The sequence below is a fragment of the Ptychodera flava genome, chromosome 8, assembly GCF_041260155.1.
Source record: "Ptychodera flava strain L36383 chromosome 8, AS_Pfla_20210202, whole genome shotgun sequence".
NCBI classification, from domain to species: domain Eukaryota; kingdom Metazoa; phylum Hemichordata; class Enteropneusta; family Ptychoderidae; genus Ptychodera; species Ptychodera flava.
Window position 1 is genome coordinate 12,039,536 of NC_091935.1, and position 19,562 is coordinate 12,059,097.

The 19,562-nt window shown below is 38.5% G+C and overlaps 2 protein-coding genes across 2 annotated transcripts in view; one reads left to right on the forward strand and one right to left on the reverse strand.

The window, feature by feature from the left end:
• LOC139138493 (arylsulfatase J-like) overlaps positions 1-2,878 on the forward strand; it is a 42,706-nt gene extending 39,828 nt beyond the window's left edge. Inside the window, exons 14-17 of the mRNA XM_070706892.1 lie at positions 500-614; positions 1,095-1,165; positions 1,894-2,010; positions 2,607-2,878. Of these exons, the coding sequence (XP_070562993.1) occupies positions 500-614; positions 1,095-1,165; positions 1,894-2,010; positions 2,607-2,782 (479 nt within the window). The 3' untranslated portion in view covers positions 2,783-2,878. The remainder of the gene's footprint in view (positions 1-499; positions 615-1,094; positions 1,166-1,893; positions 2,011-2,606) is intronic.
• Positions 2,879-7,064: 4,186 nt separating this feature from the next.
• LOC139138491 (cytochrome P450 1A1-like) lies at positions 7,065-9,211 on the reverse strand. The gene has a single exon (XM_070706890.1). The coding sequence runs from the start codon at positions 9,105-9,107 to the stop codon at positions 7,539-7,541; it is 1,569 nt and encodes a 522-aa protein (XP_070562991.1). The 5' UTR covers positions 9,108-9,211; the 3' UTR covers positions 7,065-7,538.
• Between the last annotated feature and the right edge of the window lie 10,351 nt (positions 9,212-19,562).

Below are 19,562 nucleotides of genomic sequence, written 5' to 3' on the forward strand. Positions count from 1 at the left end.
GTAACTTTCATCCATTCTCTTACCAATTCAAGAACAAAGATCAGTGGTCACCGTGCAAAATTTAGTACTGCAGGAACAAATTACCAAACAGTTACCGATATTAGAAATTCAATATGTCTGCCACTTCCTATGCTAACTATCGGGCAGGGGAGGGTGTCGATTTTCGGAAACCAAGGCGATGAAAGTTTTTCTTACACCAACATATTTAAAATGAGACCCTCAAGTGGTATACCTTAAAAAGTAGTGAATAAAATTGAGAGCCCGATTATTTGTCGACGAGGCGCATTCTACCTTAATGTAAATTCATCAGATGCTACAAATATCTCTGTACGTTTGAACGTCCTTAGGCTTACTTGTCTTGGTGACGACCATAAGAACTAGGAATTTGAAATGAATTCACGATACATGATAAAGAAGCATTTTCTTCCCCTTTTTAGCTAAAGTTAAAGGATACATTTCAAGTACCTTTACTATTTATTTTTGCATTCTTTTCTCTCAGAGGGCGACCTAGATGGTCTGGATGTGTGGGACACAATATCAGAAGGAAAACCATCGCCTCGGACGGAGATGGTGTACAATATTGATGACGTAGAACCTACAGGGTCAGCTATCAGGTGAGCAGTGACGTCAAACGAATATGAGCAAATCGGTCACTGGAAAAAGCCTCCTAATAATGTCCATGGCTTATACTGTTGAGGAATATATGCCAAGTTCTGTCCATGGAAGTTTTAAGTACAAATGCACCAAATACTGACTCCTGCAGACCAGACTATAGGTTGGTTCCGCAGTGATCAACTAAAACCCCACAATAACGCTCCAAGATAATTGTTTAGTGACCCAGTGTATTCTGGCGAAGACGCTCGAAAAAATTTTGAGGTATTTAATACAACTGAACATTTCCACAACAAATCATGACTTATATGCAAAATGCCCACACCATAGACTCAGAAAACGATTATCCATAGGGCATCGGTTCTTTGCTGTTAGCTGGTAAGCATCCGCGGACAGTGGTCTGAACGGTATTATAGGTCAGTAGGCGAGCTTTCCTCCACGACGCTCACAGCTTTTCCCTCCCTATTGTTTCACCTCTGTAGAGTTGGAGACTACAAGCTCATCATCGGTACTCCCGAAATGTTTCATCCACGTCGTTCACTCACACTCTCAGGTAAGGATTGAAGAATATACACTTCGTGGAAATTTAAATGCTGAGCATCAAAGACAGACAGACTCTGCTAGACTGCTGTAGGTCTGTACAGAGAGAATGTAAACACTGAAAAAACCTGCTGACAACACTTAAAGAGGAAGTTGATAGATACTCCAGGTCTCAATTTTTCACAATACTTTGTTGTTTAATTTGGGGCGTGATTGGACTCCTTATTGCGATATGGAGACTGACATTTTCACTGGTGTTTGTGTGAAAATTTAACACTTAACGTTTTAAGCGTAGTAACCGTAGAGTTAGCATAGAGAGAGAGCGGCCATTTTGAATTTCAACATTTTCTGTACTACTGTACGTAGTACCAAAATTTGCAAAGTGACATATGCTTCTTATTCTTCATTTTAAATGAGCACGGCCAAAAGCTTCCATGACAAAAAAGGTTTAGCAAAAGTTTAAGCCATCGAAGCCCAAGATTCGGGGCGTGTATTGCCCCACTGACCTAAACATTCATAGACGGATTGATGCAAAACATTAGGCGTCAGATCGTTCTCTTTATCATAATTTTACAATAATTGCAATGCCTATTCTTATCTGATCCTTGCGCAAAGCCGTTACCAGAAAAGCAGCTGCAGATTGTCATTGACATTTGCATACATTACTTTTCATGAATTACATTAATAATAACGTGGTGATGACGTCATTAATTTGTTTTTCTCGAAAATTCTTTTTTTAAGATGGTTGGCATAAACCTGTTCTTGATGGCCCCAAACCAAAGCTTACACCTTTACGCTTCGGCGAGCTGGGAAAGTTGCCTGACATCCAAAATGTCACCTTACTATATAATTTAAAAGGTAAGTAAATTCGCCTTTTTATGCCTATCAAATAAAAAAAATTGAAGGGACAACATCTGTAAAGTTTGATAATATTTCTATAATATTACCGTGCAAGCCGGACAAACACAGAACAGTTTGTAAAAGTAGGGAAAGTTGTTGTTGACACATTAATTCTGGTCCGCACTAAAATTCAGTTCTCACCAATAGCATCTAACACTACGCGTTCAACGGCCGGGTCAATCAGAAAAGCATGAAATTACAAAAAGCAGGTTTAGACTTTTAAGTAAATCACAGATCATTTTGAAACAGTGTAGTTTATCATGTCCAGGGCCAGACAGCAATCCAAACGTATACATACAATATTTTGTCTTGCACACAGAACTTCAAATACTTATCGCTGACATATCTTGATAAATATCACATTCGAATGTATAAACTATGAAAAGAGATGGTATGAACTAGCCCATCGAAATGGTTGCGGTTAACGATGAGCTACGAACATTATTACTTTGTACTTGAATTGATTTTATGTCTATACGTCGAGGACTTATGATCTCTCTCTCTCTCTCTCTCTCTCTCTCTCTCTCTCATACACGTTTTATCATATGTTGCAGACGACCCTATAGAAAAGGTCAATATTGCTGAGAAATATCCAGGAAAGGTGGCGGAACTGAAAAAGAAGCTGAAGGAATACGAGAAAAAAATGAGACCGGCCATCAACCCACCCTTGGACTTTGAGGGCGCCAATCCTGACAACTATAACGGCGTATGGAGCCCCGGTTGGTGCTAGAGTGTAACCATGGTTACAGAGAGAGCAGCCGAATACTTGTCACAAAAATAACCGCCTTTATGTACGCGAAACATAGGCGTGCTTTTAATGCTGAAGATTTTGGCTTATTTTATACTTTCAAATGAAGTTTTCAAATATGCATTACTCACAAAGAAATATTTAATGTAAAATTGTATTATCCTGACATTATTATTATTATATAGGAAAACCGTTTGAACACAATTTCAGAGAAAAACGCAATACAAGCTGGAAACGTAAAGTTTTTTTACCGACTTTTAAAGAAAGATCAATGTAAATTTTTTGTAATATCCTGACATTATTTTTATTATAGAAGAAAACCGTCTACAACGCAATGACAGAAAAAAAACGCAATACAAGCTGGAAACGTAAGTTTTTTTATGGAAACGTTATCCTGCCTTTCAATACGAACTTTTGGAAACTTTACTATCAATAGCAATGGTTCCCGAAATTGAATTTCGTTTTCTTTGACAGTGAGAATGATTCTATTCTAATGTGCCCTTACAAAGTACTTTCCTGTATTTGAAATATTGGATTTTCATCCACCGCTTTCTTATTAAAGTTAGTCTACGCTATGTATCAAACAAATAATGTTATCGTTGATGATGATTGACAAATCCCCGAAGGCAACCGATTCCTACAGCAAGCTTGCCCATCCTTACTTTTAAAGTCGCCCGCTGAGAACCAGAATGAAATTTTAGGTCACTTGGCTGATGGGGAAATGTCCGCCGACATATTCATCGCCCGCTGCTCAAAGAAAAACGTTGCCCGCCTTCCCGCAAAGAAATCACTCGAGGATATTTTTTCACAAATTTTCGGCCTAGTTTGATATTTTCTGCCGGTAGATTAGATAACTTCATGCACGGAAATAATTCTTCTCGAGTGTAAGACATAGTTTTTGTTCATTTTAAAGGCGGTCTTCTCGATCCCTGGTTCCTGCATGCATCAGTGAATGTATGAAGTAATCGTTACACTTTGTCAATATTTTGTTCTTCATTGAAATCGTTATCGATTATAAATTTCCCTGATAATATGTAGCGTCTTGGAAGCGTTTAGACGATTGGTTTGCCTAAACTTATTGTCAATCTGCTACTACATACTGTATCAGACTATTTAAGTTGCTGTAAATAATGACAATCTAGCAACCATCTGTAACCTTTCTAGCAAGCGCATATTGGCCACATTTCCTGTTACTGTGAAAATAAACTGGGCCTTTAAAAACGTTCTAACAAGTTGTCAGATGGGCGTATCTGATCTTCATACCAGATATGAACTGAAAATGATCACGTGTTTTAGTATATATTGCAGTTGTCTGTGAATTCAAACTTTTGCCACATGTTTGCAAGCAGTCAAAGAAATTTAGTATTTTTATATCAGCTAATTACATGTATACTTAACGACCTTAGGAATTAATCTGTGGTAAACATTGTTCATGATGTTGATCATAACACTTTCAATGAAGTTGCAATTATGTGGTAAAAGTTTAAATTCACAGACACCTGCAATATATAATGAAACACGTGAGCATTTTCGGTTCATATCTGGTCTCAATAGAGGGATGACGGCCACTTTAAATTTAAGTGTTGGCAAATACTGGGTAATTTGTGTCTCCAGTACCAAATATTGCCTAGTGACGCCTGAACGGTTTAAAGTTTCCTTAATGAGGAAAGTTTGGGCAAAAGTTGAAGTCTTTTTAATTGCGAGGCAAGAAATACCTTGATTTCGATCCCTATGAGAGCCGACGTTATTTGATGTATACCTTGTTTGGTCTTTCTTGCATTTAATTTATGGATTTACTGAATTGCAAAAAAGTTTTTAAAGTCTTATGTCTAGACCTACATAAATATCATCTACCCAGGCGATATTGAATCTCGGTCCTTCCAACAAAGACAAATGCGGCTGCTTGATATTAAGCTTGACCGCTTGATGGCGTAGTGCTACGTCCAAATGGAAACTTCTCTCTGATGATTATACACTCCCCCCCCCCCCCCCCACCTCCGCGCGTCTTAGTCCTTTTTCAATCACTAACAAATGTCAGGGAGGTTATTGCAAAAGTAAATCTCCCTCGAACGGCTCATAGTTTGTGGCGCAGACATTCAGAACAACACATGAGAAAGATGACCCCAATTAATTTTTAATTTTTATCGTGCTATCCAATGAGAACCCATGCACGTGCTGCTGTATGCGCTGAGAGATCCAAATCAGTTCCAAAGTACGTTGTTTATTTCATCGTCCTCAATTGGCCTTTTTCAAAGAGTAACGGATTTTAATAGATGACCCAACCAACAATAACTGTATCAGCCGTTCAACCTTCGCAGTACTAAATAATTTCCGGCCTACATCCAAAAAACGGCATCTTTTTGTAATGTCGTGCCCGACAAACCGAAGAACTCGTTATGAAGATATTTCTCACGGAATGTTAGGGTCACATCATCGATTTCAAAAAAGTCCCTAATGAGGACCGTCACTTAATGACTGTACCTTTGCAGATGAAATTTTCATTCGGGTGAAATAACCTGATTTTCAAGTTATTAGTCAGGGCTCGAAATTAGCGGTAGTCCCGCGTCCACAGACTACCATCTTTTCCCTGGGGCTACCAAAATCCAAGAAATGGTAGCCCACACGGACTACCAAAGACCGGGACATAAAATTCAGTCAGTACTTGGCGTGCAATGTCCAATATCTGAACTGACGTACTTGAATGACAGGCATTGGAAGTGATGGCCAATGAAAACGCATTGTCATTGCATTTTGATCATAATGTATCAATCACGGGCAATATGCCTCCTCCCTACAGAAAGTCCATGGCCTATTTTTAGCACTGCTACAGTATGTCAAGTCTCGAGTGCTTCGAAGGTTGTGGTCCTTGTCTGAGGATGAAACAAGTTGCCAATAGATCACTAAACTTTTTAGTATCACTGTTGTCCATTACGATAAAAAAGACCGTTTCTGGTCACCGCGTGCGTCATTTCAGAACCTGCGCGTCATGGCATTTTTATTGGGTTACATACTGATCAGTACAGCTATCCTTGATATTCCTGTTTGCATGTCCAAAAATGCTAAACAGAAAACGAAGTATTATGCAGCCAGTGATAAAAGACAACAACTGTTGCATCAATAGTGCCAGACCAGCATTGTTAAGGGAAAAAAAGGAAAAAAGAAAACCGCGTCACTTTGCATCACTTTTAAGTGCCAGAAACATTTGTTTTTTGGGGGGGGGGCTTATACCTGTTTCCATTTGGTACTAGGTGTGTAAGTATCCACATCAAATGACTAGAAAATTCACTTCATGGGCAGAATCTTGAAAAATTGCTTTTTCTTGTCTGGTTAATGAAAAAAATATCCCTAAACTAAAATATGCATGGACTACCAGCCATTGTCACTGGACTACCAACTTCAGAAAATTTTAGCCCAAGTGGACTACCAGGACAAAAAGTTAATTTCGAGCCCTGTTAGTGTATAAAGGTTATTGCACTTTTATGACCCCTCGACTACCACAATACCTCTACCAAACCCACCGTGAACACATATAGGTTGCCGCCGGTATTTTACGCCACTCACATGACGTCACGAACCTTTTTCAAGATACAGATTTAAAGAAATTTTGCCCTTTAAGTCATTTACGTATCGCCTGGCCTTCAACAAAGTGTAAACTTTTGCCAGACTAAACACAAAAACAAACCTGTGGTCGGGTCACACGTAGTACTCTTAGATACAGACACCTCGTTATAAGATGGCAAATACGGTGAATGTGTATGTGATCTAAGTTTGAGAGAAAAGAGGAGGGGCATTCTTTGTTGTAACCGCTTGCTAGATTACAAATGGACGAGTTTATCTTTTCATCGCCTCCGAACCTCAATTCTGTTTTATCCCGACGTACCTCATCTCAGTTACAGAGAGAGAGAGTGGGGGGGGGGGGGGCTTTGACAGTATGCGGTTTCGAGCAAAGGATTATACACAAGGTAACACAATTCAGGGCTAAGTTTTTAACCCAAGACACGGGGTTTTTTATCAAAGAAGTCCCTTAATTCCATCATTCCTGTATCAATGCAGCAAAAAGTTTAAGGCCTGTCGGAACTCTGCTCAAAGGTACGACCGATGCAAACACTGTATCTACGGTACGTTGGCGATTGATGAAAGTTAAAACATGTTTGTTAACAGTGAATATCGTAAACTTTAAATGTTGCAGCTATGTTGACGTGATGCATCTAGATATCATGCGCGAAATACATTTTCTGTGAACAAGAAAGTCGCACACGCACAGTTCCGACGATCCCTTCCCTTTAATTCCTTTAATACGAACAGAAAAAAGCAATATATGTAACATGGTATCACTAAGTTCACCTCTCTTCGACCGACACCTTTTTCGCATAATTTCATGTCATTCCCTTGAAGATATACGGTGGATATGTAACCAACTGTACTTTAAGCGTGGTTTTCTATCAACAGTGGATGATCGTATGAATAAATCCAGAAAAGGCGCACCAAAGGGTTCGTGGAAACGCATACTATACTACGGGGGTGGGGTAGGGCGATGTTATGTCAGCATTGCTAACATCCGATCGATATTGCAAGGCACAATATTGGTACAATAATCAGTATCTCAATTACTGTAATATCAATGGATGAACATGCTTAAAACGCAAAATTTTATCCGGTCGGACCCTGCTCGTCGTTATTGTCATCTTGCAATAATATGATAATTTTTTGCTCGGTGATGATGACTAGCTATATAGGTTTAATCCTCAGCTTTAGTCGCCCTACGATTTACAAGCACATCGAAGTGGTCTGGCTGAACTGCCAGTCCGAAGTTCCCTCTGAAATCTAACACTTGGTCATCACTGACTTTCCTGAAGGTGCAGTGGTACATCATCGTCACGAAGAGCAGATACACTTTCATGTGGGCAAGTGGTTCGCCAATACATCGTCTGCGACCGAGAGAGAACGAGATGTGATCTTCGATTTTTGCTTTGTCGAGTGCTGCACCATCTTCCGTCAAAAACCTGTCGGGGTCAAAGTCATGGGGGTTCTGGAACACCGTCTCATCGTGGTTTGTACCGTATATGTTTATCAGGACTGCGGTATCTTTTGGGATGAAATGGCCGTTTAATTCAGTGTCGCAGGTCGTTGCGTGGGGGATGGCCAACGGAACAACCGACATGCAACGCATCATTTCGTGAATGCACGCCTGCGTGTACGGTAAGTTTGGCTTGTCGTCGAGGCATGGTGTTCTGTCAGGCCCAACTACTTGATCAAGTTCTTTCTGAACTCGGCTTTGTACGTCGGGGTACTCCATCATGTACAGAACGCACCATAATATGCAAGAAGCCACAGTCTCGAAGGACGCTGCAAAAAATTCGTCAATTGTTGTCATGATTGTTGATCGGTCCATCTTGAGACTTGTTAACTCCTCCTGGGTTATTTCGTCTCGAATCTTCATGACGTAATCTGTAAAATCGATGACCGACCCCTGCCGGCCATCGCCAGATTTCAGCTTCGCTATCATGTCAGCGATCCAGTCCCCTATATCGTTCCACAGTTTCAAAAAGTCCGTCTGGCGTTTATTAATGCTAGGCACAATTTTTGTCCACGGCATAACGTCGGCCGGATTTGCAGCTTGGGTTGCCTTGGAAAACAGATCCGACAATAATACCAGGCGTTTTAAATCCTTGTCTTCGTAAGCAAAAGTCCTATTGAACAATATGAAGTAGGTCACATTACCTAGCGCAAAACGGATACCATCGTTTGGATTAAAGATGTAACCATGTGAGTCTTTTATTTCGGCCGTCACTTGTTTCACTATATTTTTTGCTTGGTCAAGAATAACACCCTCCAGATCATTGAGGCGAGTGCCACTGAGATTCATCTTCACGCCGGAATGTTGGATCTTTTTCATTTTCTTCCACCGTTCACTGTACGTACTGAATGACACTGAATTGCCATTGAAAACACTTCTGAATGAATCGAAGGCTGGCCTGCCCGCGAACTCGACCGCTTGTTTTCCTAGGGCTTGTTTGATTAGTCGCAGTCCTGTCAGGACAACGAACGGTTTTGTTCCCAGACGTATTTGGTAGATGGGTCCGTATTTCTTTGCCATCTTGGTCAGCGTCAGGTGCGGCCTCTCCCCCATCCACAGCGCAGATCCGAAGATTGGCAATCCCCATGGACCAGGTAAGTCCATTTTGCGCTTGGCACTTTTACGTATGAACGTCAGTGCTAACAGTAGAACACAGAGGGTTAAAAAACTCGTGCTAATAGTGTTTTTTACGATGTCACGAAGCTCTACAAGCATCATGATCAGCTGCATGGTTGATCCGAGTCACAAGGCTGTTGTAGTGACGGAGAGAGAGAAAGGGATTTAGTTAACGATGGTGTTATGAAGGCTGAAACTGTCTGACAAGTATTTAAACCCAAGTAACGTCAAAATGAGATAACAACGTATGTCACGCCCCGTTATGACGCGGCCTTGTACGACAAGTTTATATCCCAGGTGATACCCCCTGATGTTTCACCTTTATAAAGTGCTTTGGTGGTTATAAAAGTTCCGATAATGAATGTAAGTTTGCAGAATCAACAAATTATGAAGAGTCACTGAGCAATTCTTTGAATCATAAGATGATGAGATATGTCATTAGAATACAATGTGCATTACCTTTAGAGTACTTTAAAACGTAGTTTTCATAAGAAAGTAAACTTCAATTGTAATAAATGAGAAACGAAGTTAATTCAGAGGGGAGACGATTATCAGAGAGCCTAAGTTGTAACTCTGGTTGAGTTCCCATGCTGTAAAAAGAGTCATCAATGTCAATTCTACCGGCGTGTTAGTCTTCTATTAAGTAAGTATTACGGTAGTCATAGCACCTCCGATGTCTGCTAAGGGCACGGGCATTATTAAGGGCAGGGGGGCCTGAAAAGAAAATATTTCATCGGCTTTTTACGCGCCCCAATCAACCCAATTTATATCAGAAATTGGTGAAAATTGCCCCGAACAAACTTTTGGCATGTATCTGCACGACTTCATTATATCTTACGAGTAGGCCTCTTATCCCTAGGAACCTGCACAACGAAATTTTATGTAACGAGCATTTTCGGAAAAAAATGAGTTTCAACAAAGAAAAAAAGAAAATTGCCTCTAAACATACTAATATGTATATTTCATCAAGATTTCATCAAATACGGCCAAGTTTTTTTGAAAATTAGGTTTTGTTACAAGTTGGCCAAATTTTGTTACAAATGGGGTTGATTGTTATAAATAGGGTTGATTGTTACAAATAGGGTTGACACGTCACCCCTATTTGTAACAATCAACCCAATTTGTAACAAAATTTAACCCAATATAGGTTTAGTAAGATTTCGGTCAGAAAACAAGATTTTTAACATTTTTGACCGAAATTGGTGAAAATTGCCCCGAAACAAACTTTTGGCATGTATCTATACGACCTTATTATATCTTACGAGTAGGCCTCTTATCCCTAGCAACCTGCACAAGGAAATTTTATCTAACGAGCAATTTTGGAAAAAATGAGTTACGACAAGGAAAAAAAGAAAATTGCCCCTAAACATACTAATATGTATATTTCATCAAGATTTCATCAAATACGGCCAAGTTTTTTTGAAAATTAGGTTTTGTTACAAGTTGGCCAAATTTTGTTACAAATGGGGTTGATTGTTATAAATAGGGTTGATTGTTACAAATAGGGTTGACACGTCACCCCTATTTGTAACAATCAACCCAATTTGTAACAAAATTTAACCCAATATAGGTTTAGTAAGATTTCGGTCAGAAAACAAGATTTTTAACATTTTTGACCGAAATTGGTGAAAACTGCCCGAAACAAACTTTTGGCATGTATTAGCACGATACGAGTAAGCCTCTTATCCCTAGGAACCTGCACATCGAAATTTAATCTAACGAGCATTTTCGGAAAAAATGAGTTTCAACAAGGAAAAAAAGAAAATTGCCCCTAATCATACTAATATGTATATTTCATCAACAATTCATCATATACGGCTAAGGTTTTTTTTGAAAATAAGGTTTTGTTACAAATAGGGTTGTTGTTACAAATAGGGTTGACATGTCGCCCTTATTTGTAACAATCAACCCAATTTGTAACAAAAGCAGTTTCGGAAAAATGAGTTTTGACAAGGAATAACAAAGAAAATTGCCCCCCCCCCCAACATACAAATATGTATATTTTGTTAATATTTCAACAAATACGGCAAAGTTTTTTTGAAAATTAAGTTTTGTTACAAAATAGGGTTGATTGTTACAAATAGGGGTGATACACATGCCCCCTAAGGACTAGACAATGTACGACTACTGTTCGAAACGGACAGGTCGGAACTATACCCAAGCAGAACCAAGCGTGAAGGTGGAGACAGTTGGGACACGTATCTTCAAGTTGGCTGTTTGCTCCTCTATCGGGACCATATCGGAACATGTGTTTCGTTGTTGCAACAACATGGGCTGATTTTCACTGTCAATTACGTCAGCGACATTGGTCTGCTGTCACAAAGTGACAGTAACAGCACAAATATGGTCATGGCCACTCATCGTGTTAACATATTTTACATAAGATAAACACGTACATAAATCATACATCCATGCCCCTGCCAACGTTGGTACAAAAAACACGAAAACATGACTGTTGAGTGCGCAGGCAAAGTCGCCCTTCCGTAACCTCCCCTCCAGAAACCTTGACCGTACGTTGACCATTTCGCGCGGTCCCGTGACTGTTGTTGATGGAGGGGACGGAGATGCTGGGAGAGAAATTTTGGCAAGTAATTTTGAAGCGAGCCTTCGACACCATAATATGATGTGGCCAACACTACACAACTGAGATAAATGTATTGGATCCTGAAGTGACAGTCAAGGTGATAATAACATTAGTAATTTATTTCTGCTTCACAATCAAATAACCTCTTTTTCTCGATTCACGGGGGCTGGATTCAATAGATTAGGTTTCTGTTCTGAATTTTGAATGGCTACAAAAGGTATAGCTAAATTCTCAAGAGTTGCAGATCAAATGTATTTGCCATGAAAAAGACGGCCTCCATAATAAGCTTGATGCGACTGTCTTGCAATTTCTGACCTATGAAAAATAATATAGGGTAAATATCACCCAAGATCGTCAAAAATTTTGGAACAAATTTTCACCATTGTATTAATGACCAACAATAGAATATTCTAACATTAAGTAATAATTAAAATAAATAAACACCAATTCTAGATAATTTTTACAGGCATGCAAACAAAAATCAGTTCTGGAAAGTTTCTGCAATGGCTGGTGACTTTGAAGTGCTTTGATGCAGAAACTACGGCGACGTCTGACATGTGCATGTCTATATGTAGTAAACATTTGTTGTTCGTATACATGACCACAATATTCATTCACAAATCAATCCGGTATAATTGCAATGGTGTGATCATGTGAATTAGTGAAATGGCACTGGCAACGCATCAAATCTCTTATGAGAATCGTGCAACAAAGCACCAAGCTTTCATAAGCATCATCCTTGGCGGTCAGCCCTGTCGAGTTTCAGGAGTTTACCATATTAAAAGAGAAAACTGTAATGAAACAATAATTTGGGCTACCGCAGCTGTTATGTGTATACCTCGACAACTGCAGGTGTCATCAGTTATTTATGAGAAACACAAAACTGCATTCATATAAAGGAGGGAACAACCATAAGATTCAATGTCTTGCAGTTTCTTATCTGGAGCGCTTACGAACTCAGTCCTATGGAGTATCCTTGAAGTTCTTAATAAGTTGTTATGAAATACTATGAAGAGCTCACACATCATATTTCCCTCAGGTTCCCACGAACTGGAACTGTCAGGGTGACCTTTCAACTTAGTCAAGTGATCTTTCTCAGCTTTTACCTTTTTCGTTTTCAATATTGTTCTACTCTGTACAGTTCACCATCACTGACAGTTACACTTTGCAATTTCACAGAATATACCCAACAAGTTTTCCTCTTGCAATTCCTTTAACTTGTGCACTTGTGGCATTGAGTGCAGTATACTGGAGACTTCAAAAATCTCTTCTGTCCACAATGTACCCTTGCATTTTGTTATTCCCATTTTCTCATCGATGCTGAACTTTGGCTTTCTACCGTACCAAGCCTGAGTGTGGTCATAAAGTACTTCACATGCCTGATGCTGGTGATACTCCAGCACATCGTTTGGTTTGATGTGAATACTGCCATGCATTGTACTTTGCAGTTTTCAAGTCATTTAGGTAACACGTCAGGCCACTGTCGTGTTTGTTTATTGGTAAAATATTTCTACATCTTGCCTTTCAAGAAGCAATGAGCATTCTGAATAAGTTGCAAGACGTATCCAAATTTGTTTTATGCACATATATTCGCAAATGAACTTTTCTGAATACGTAATACATTCCCCGTACAATTTTCTTATATTTTGAACTCAGGAACTAAACATTTGAAGAACTTCATCTGAGATCAGAAAGTGACCATATCTGGCCTTTTTAATGTTCGATTTTCAAGTTTTTACTGTCCGGTATGTTCCAACTGCAATTAGTGTTGTTGTAATTATGTTTCTCCAAAAATAAATGAATGCCTATAAAATTGAATGGCCGTCTCGTTTTATGATATTTTCACCATAACCTTTTCCAAATGAATTCTGGTCTGGACTATAATTCATGATCAGTTACAATAACATTGAGCCATTGAGCACACAGACTGTATTGACACGTTGAACGCGGGCATTTCAGCATGCTGTCTTGAGCAGAACAAGAAACCAGTCAAAATGTAATGGGAACCCATCTTGCAAATCAGACTGCCACCTGTAATCAGGTAGAGGAAATAACAAGCAAAGGTAAGACTTTTAGTTTCACATTTTGCCGATACAGGAAAATCGCTCAGCTCTGAAAGTGCACTGGTACGAAACTTGTAGACTACATTTTGATTACTGGTAAAGTTCTGGAATCCATCCGTTCTCATTTAAACCAAGACACGTCTTTGGTGGATATTCTTACGGGACAACATTTGTGCGGCATTGAGATCTTCAAACGAATTAAACACCAGTGAGACAGTCAACGGATAATTGCGTCAAACAAATCTGACGTAAGCGACAGAATTTCTAGCAAAATTTACACAACATCAACAATACCCTCCGAGTTGTTTCTATTATGTTATTTTAATTCTTCTGCGTGATTATAGTATTTGTCCATGGGAACGTGTCCAAGCAATACCAAAGCCATAATCTTTTTCGACCTCTTGAGCGTGAGGCCGGAGACCTGGCTGATGCAAGAGGCCCGTGTGCAAGATTTCTGTCTGTCATGTACACATTAGCACGTGCGTTCAAAAGAAATATAAAATCAAAATTATGACTGTCCTCTCTAAGCTGAACAGCTGAGGTGATAAGTTGTCTAAACGTTGGTCGATGACAAAAGAGGGGAAAGACCACAAAAAGACAAGAACATATTTAGATAGCAACATAAGATATGATATTTACTCAGTAAATTAAATCGGTCAGAGTACACCTGTAAATTATCATCATCTCTGGACTACATTAGAAATAAGGTTTTAACTCTTCTGTGCAATTTATTTTTGGGTTTTTTTTCTGTTTACTCTGTTTCACTTTACCTCATATGTTCACACACGTGAGCTATAATGCCGCAGCGATGTTTCTCTGTATGTGTGTTGGCGTGATATCTCAAGAACGGCTTATCGACTCAGTATAAAATCTCGTACATTGAGTCAATTTTCATATGGCAAGAATTTATTAGTTTTTGGAAGATATGGCTTGCATATTTTATGCTTATTTGCATAATCAATGATTAAAGAAAAAATATACATACATTGACAACGGCTGCACACAATTTGATGAGAATCTCTACAAATGTAGATCACACTTGGATGTATCAGCGGTGAAAGATACTAAGGGATGACATGTAAGTTCATTGCTAATGTGCATATTTAATGAATTCAATGAATTTTTCTAATTAGGGATATATATCTGAACTGAATCGATCGAATGTGACGAAACTTGCTATGTACATTAGAGACACTCTGATATAACATTTTCAATAGACATTTAGCATTTTTTTAAAAGTTAATTATGAATTTGCATACTTAATGAAATTCCCTAATTAGGGACATATATCTATATTGACTTTATAAAAGTTGATGAAACTTGCAATTTACATTTGAGATATTATGATATAACATTATTGAAAGACATTTAGCATTTTGACTTCAGCATGTTACTAATTTGCATATTTAACAAACTGTTTAAAATTAGGGATATATATCAGAAATGACTGTATCAGAGTTCACAAAACACGCTATGTACATTAAAGATTCTACGACATAACATTCACTAAAGTCGTTCAGCATGTTGAGATCAGCTAATTACCCATTTGCATATTTAACGAAATTCCCTAATCAGTGATATATATTTAAATAGACTCGATCAAAGTTTACAAAACTTGTACATTGAAGACACTATGCTATATCATTCATAAAAGTTGCGTTAGCACTTTTAGATAAACTAATAACTCATTTGCATATCCAATGAACATTCATAATTACGGATACATCTGAATAGACTTGATCAAAGCTGAAATCTTCCTATATACATTGAAGATAATATGATAAAAATTACTGAAAGTAGCTTAGCAATTTTACATCAGCTAGTTACTAATTTGCATATTGAAGTAACTTTCCAAATTAGGGACATAAGACTGGAAGGACACTGCAGAAGTTTATGAAACTTACTATGTATATTGATGAGACAATTGTATTGTATTCGTGAAAGACATTTTGCATTTTCATATCGGCCAATTTATAATTTGCATATTAATGATTTTTCATAATTTGGCATGTAAATCTAGAAGGACCTGACCAAACACAATTACACTTGCTATATAAAGTGGCGATACAATGAAAGCAGTCAAAGAAATAGTATTTTTATTTCAGCTGATTACAAATTTGTATACGTTATGACCTTTGAATTAATCTGTGGTGAATATTTTTCATGATGTTGATCATAGCAGTTTCAATAGTTGCAAACTTGTAGCAAATGTTGCAATTTACAGACAACTGCAATTAATATTGAAACACTTTGGCATTTCAAATTCATATCTAGTATTGTATTTGAATATTTTGCAAATCAAATCAAATAAAATCCATTTATCATAATCCTGAAAAAATTGCTAATAGTCGCAGAAAGCTAGCTGGCTTATTTAGGATTTGGGTAATTTACATAAATTTACATATTGACAGTGTGGAAAATTCTGGGATAGAGTAATCCGATGTAACATCCGCCGACTACTCTAGGGTTGCACCACAGGCGGTATGTGGACTGGGTAGTTTGTAAAAGCGTAGTTTATGCCGTGAGTCTTTGCTACGTCCCGGCGTTGTAAGGCTACGTATCAGAACGTCGGGACGTAGCATAAACTCAAGGCACAAACTACACTTTTACAAACTACCCAGTCCACATACCGCCTGTGGGTTGCACGAATCTCGGAGCGCACATAGTGGAAGCCTCAAAGCGAATGTCCTCCACGAGAGAAGCATTGAGCGTGGTTCAAAGCCAATGCCTTTCACTCCGAATGTGAGGTGCTAACCTTTGCCCTCTGGGTGATTGTGCGCCACAGCAGTTACATTGTCCAAGAATGTCACGATGTCCCAGTTAATGTTGCGAAAGCCAAACTGCTAATGACCTTTTGAATACTGATTCCCGGTTTTGATATTTGTCCGTGACCAAAAAAAGACAAGGATTGAGAGTACGAGGTTTCACGAGCGAGATATAGTTGCTGTAAATAAATACCATTTTATCGTCAAGCGTTCCCCTTCAATACACTTTACATTGCTGAAGATTAAACATTTCATTTGAAGTATACAGTAATTTGTTCCGAGGCAGACCCGAACCCCATAGCTTTTTAAGGCATTATGTTCAGAGGTATATTTTTCGTAGGTTTGACGAAGAAACTGTGAAAAAGGTTTCGAAAGTCTATTTTACACGTTAATAACCTCTCTACAGCAAGTTGTTATTTCGGGGGGGGGGGAGGGAGAGACAATCGTGGTGAAATAAGGTGATCGTGAATTTATTCTGCTAACAAGTCCGGCTTGTTTTCCGCTTTATTATGCGGTGACCATCGGCGACCTACATTGCACCGACAACCACGTAATTATGCCCGGCGTTATATCAATGTTTATCAGATCGGTCAGAGTTCATTGAAAAGTATATATCATGACGTCAGGTGTACTGTTATCTGTTTTGTTGATCGTTACCTGTATGCAAAACATCATAAGTGCATCTCGACCGAGTTCACACATAGACCCTAAAGAAAAACATGTTTTTCTCAAGGGTCTATGGTTCACACTATAGGAACGACCATGGCAAGAATCCGCGTACTTGTGAAGTTTCCGGCATAGATACTTTAATGACTGTATTTTTTGCGGTTGGGAGGACAAAATCTCTCTTTCCCCTCTTTTTGTGATATCAAGAAAACTTGGAATAATTGCATAAAGCCACTCAAGGTTCAAAATGGCGACGGTACACAAGTGCTAAGTGTCAAAAGTTACCCCTTTGCTCCTTTTCCGATTTGCTTTCCTATTAACATTAAACATTGCCACTATGTATAGGAAACGCTGCTTTAACATGCATATCTATATGACAGGCACTGCCAGTTAAGATTTAATACTATCACAGTGTATGTTCAGCCATGCATGGTGACATTTGTGCGAGGAACTTGCTTTTTTAGGACAGACTGTAAACAGTTTCACTGAATGTTTCAGCTTGTAAGAAAGATCAGAGAAGAGAGATCTAAATAGAGAACGCCTTTATCCGTCCAGTCAATGCAAGAGTTCTTAAAGACTCTTAAATTATTACAAAGCCCGAAGGGAACATTTATGAATATTCTGATCTTTATTAGTCAGAAATAAATTCTAAAGGATTAAAGGGAAAAATCGGCCATTTGTCATGAATTTGTTCGATGCAAGATACTTCTTATATTGTTTGACATGTTGAAAGATACTAAATAAATGGGTGACCATGCACATATTCGACCCCGGGTTTAGACAATTTAAATGAAACCATGGCGAAAATGAATTAGTGGTCATGACTATGAAGTCATTTTCGCAATGGTTTCATGTATCGTGTTTAAACCCGGGGTTGAATTTAACCATGGTCACCCATTTATTCAGTATCTTTTGACATGTCAAACAATAAGTAGTATCTCGCATCAAACAAAATTCATGAAAAATGGCCGACTTCGTCCCTCGAGAAAAGCAGGTCACACCGTTCCGGATGGTGTGCGGCCACTGTGATATGATTGGTCAGATTTCATAGTGCAATAGATCACAATTATGTCAATGCTTGTCTGCATTGTCGGTCGCAATTAAGATAACACGAGAAAAATATCCCTGCTCAGTATAGCGCATACTCGGAACGACGGATAAACTGTATACTAATACTATATACTTCCTAAAGTCAACATGAGTAAGTCCAATATTTGGCACATACAGATTTGACTACATGGCATTAAAAAGTCTGGAGAAAAATCAAATGATAAATTACAAGAGTTTCAAGACTCGCCCCCATTGTATTTCCTAATGGGTGTCATAAGATCAACAGTTTGTATATTACAGTCACTGGCAATTTTGGAAAATATTGGTGGGATAAATGTGAAAGTGGTATTTCGAAACGCTTTGCAAAATATCACTGATGGCATTGTTCCAGCAGGGCGCTATACGTAGTAGCCAAGCACTTTTACAACTGTTATACACATTTGCATTACAACAAACAAACAAACACATGACTTCTTGTTTTGCATGTGGCTACGAGAGAGACGCAAAAAAACTCCGGGACACAGCTTTGTGTAGTAATATTTTCATTTAATAGAAAACAAAGGTTTATTCAAAACGACCACGTCCCCCACTAAAATTATAACTTCAAAGTACACTCATCAATGTTATCGTTTCTTGGTGCTCGTGGGCAAACTTTGTGCAGCTTATGTACAGATGAAATGACCTTGAGACACCCTTGGAACAGGCGAAGGATCAAGTGAAACATTAAAACGAGAGCTTTCTCCACGTCAGTTAAATTTCACCCATGATTCGATCTCACAAATATTTAGAGTAAATTTGACATAAACAAAAGGAGTACAGGATTATGGTATGTTGTATTGATACAACGTAGGTGCAAATATTAAACGTCTTTCCTTTCCAGGAAATGAGTATCGGACTATGAGGGCGCAAAGTGCTGTGTACCCGGCTCATCTTGTGTTTTCATGTTTGCTCGGCGATAAAAAGAAAATAGTGCACTTTCGGTGTACATATCATAAATATATTTGTTTGTTTTAGTGACTTTTGAATAAAAAAATAAAAGTTTAAGAATTTCTGTACAAAATTCTCTCACTTCATACAACGACTTGTTAAGTGAGGTCCTCAGTAATAAAAAAACAATTACACAGCACCTGTAAACGTCATTTCGAAGACTTTTCAACTGACTGTCCCACGGCAGGCAGATTGTTAACCAGCGAGCGAAAGTTTAGTTGCCTATGCCTTATGGATGGGCTGAAATATAAACCAATTTCGATTCACTTTAAGATCCGAGGCGACATACAACGAGTATACATTATGCAGGGATAATTATCTGGGCTGGCAGGCAACATTTAATTTTGTTGATATTTCCACGAATTTCTTACATTGCCTTTTGGGAGGGTGCAATACTGATAGCTGTGGGTCCATAGCTGCAGTGTTTTAAAACGGGATTCCTGCCTTTTACGGG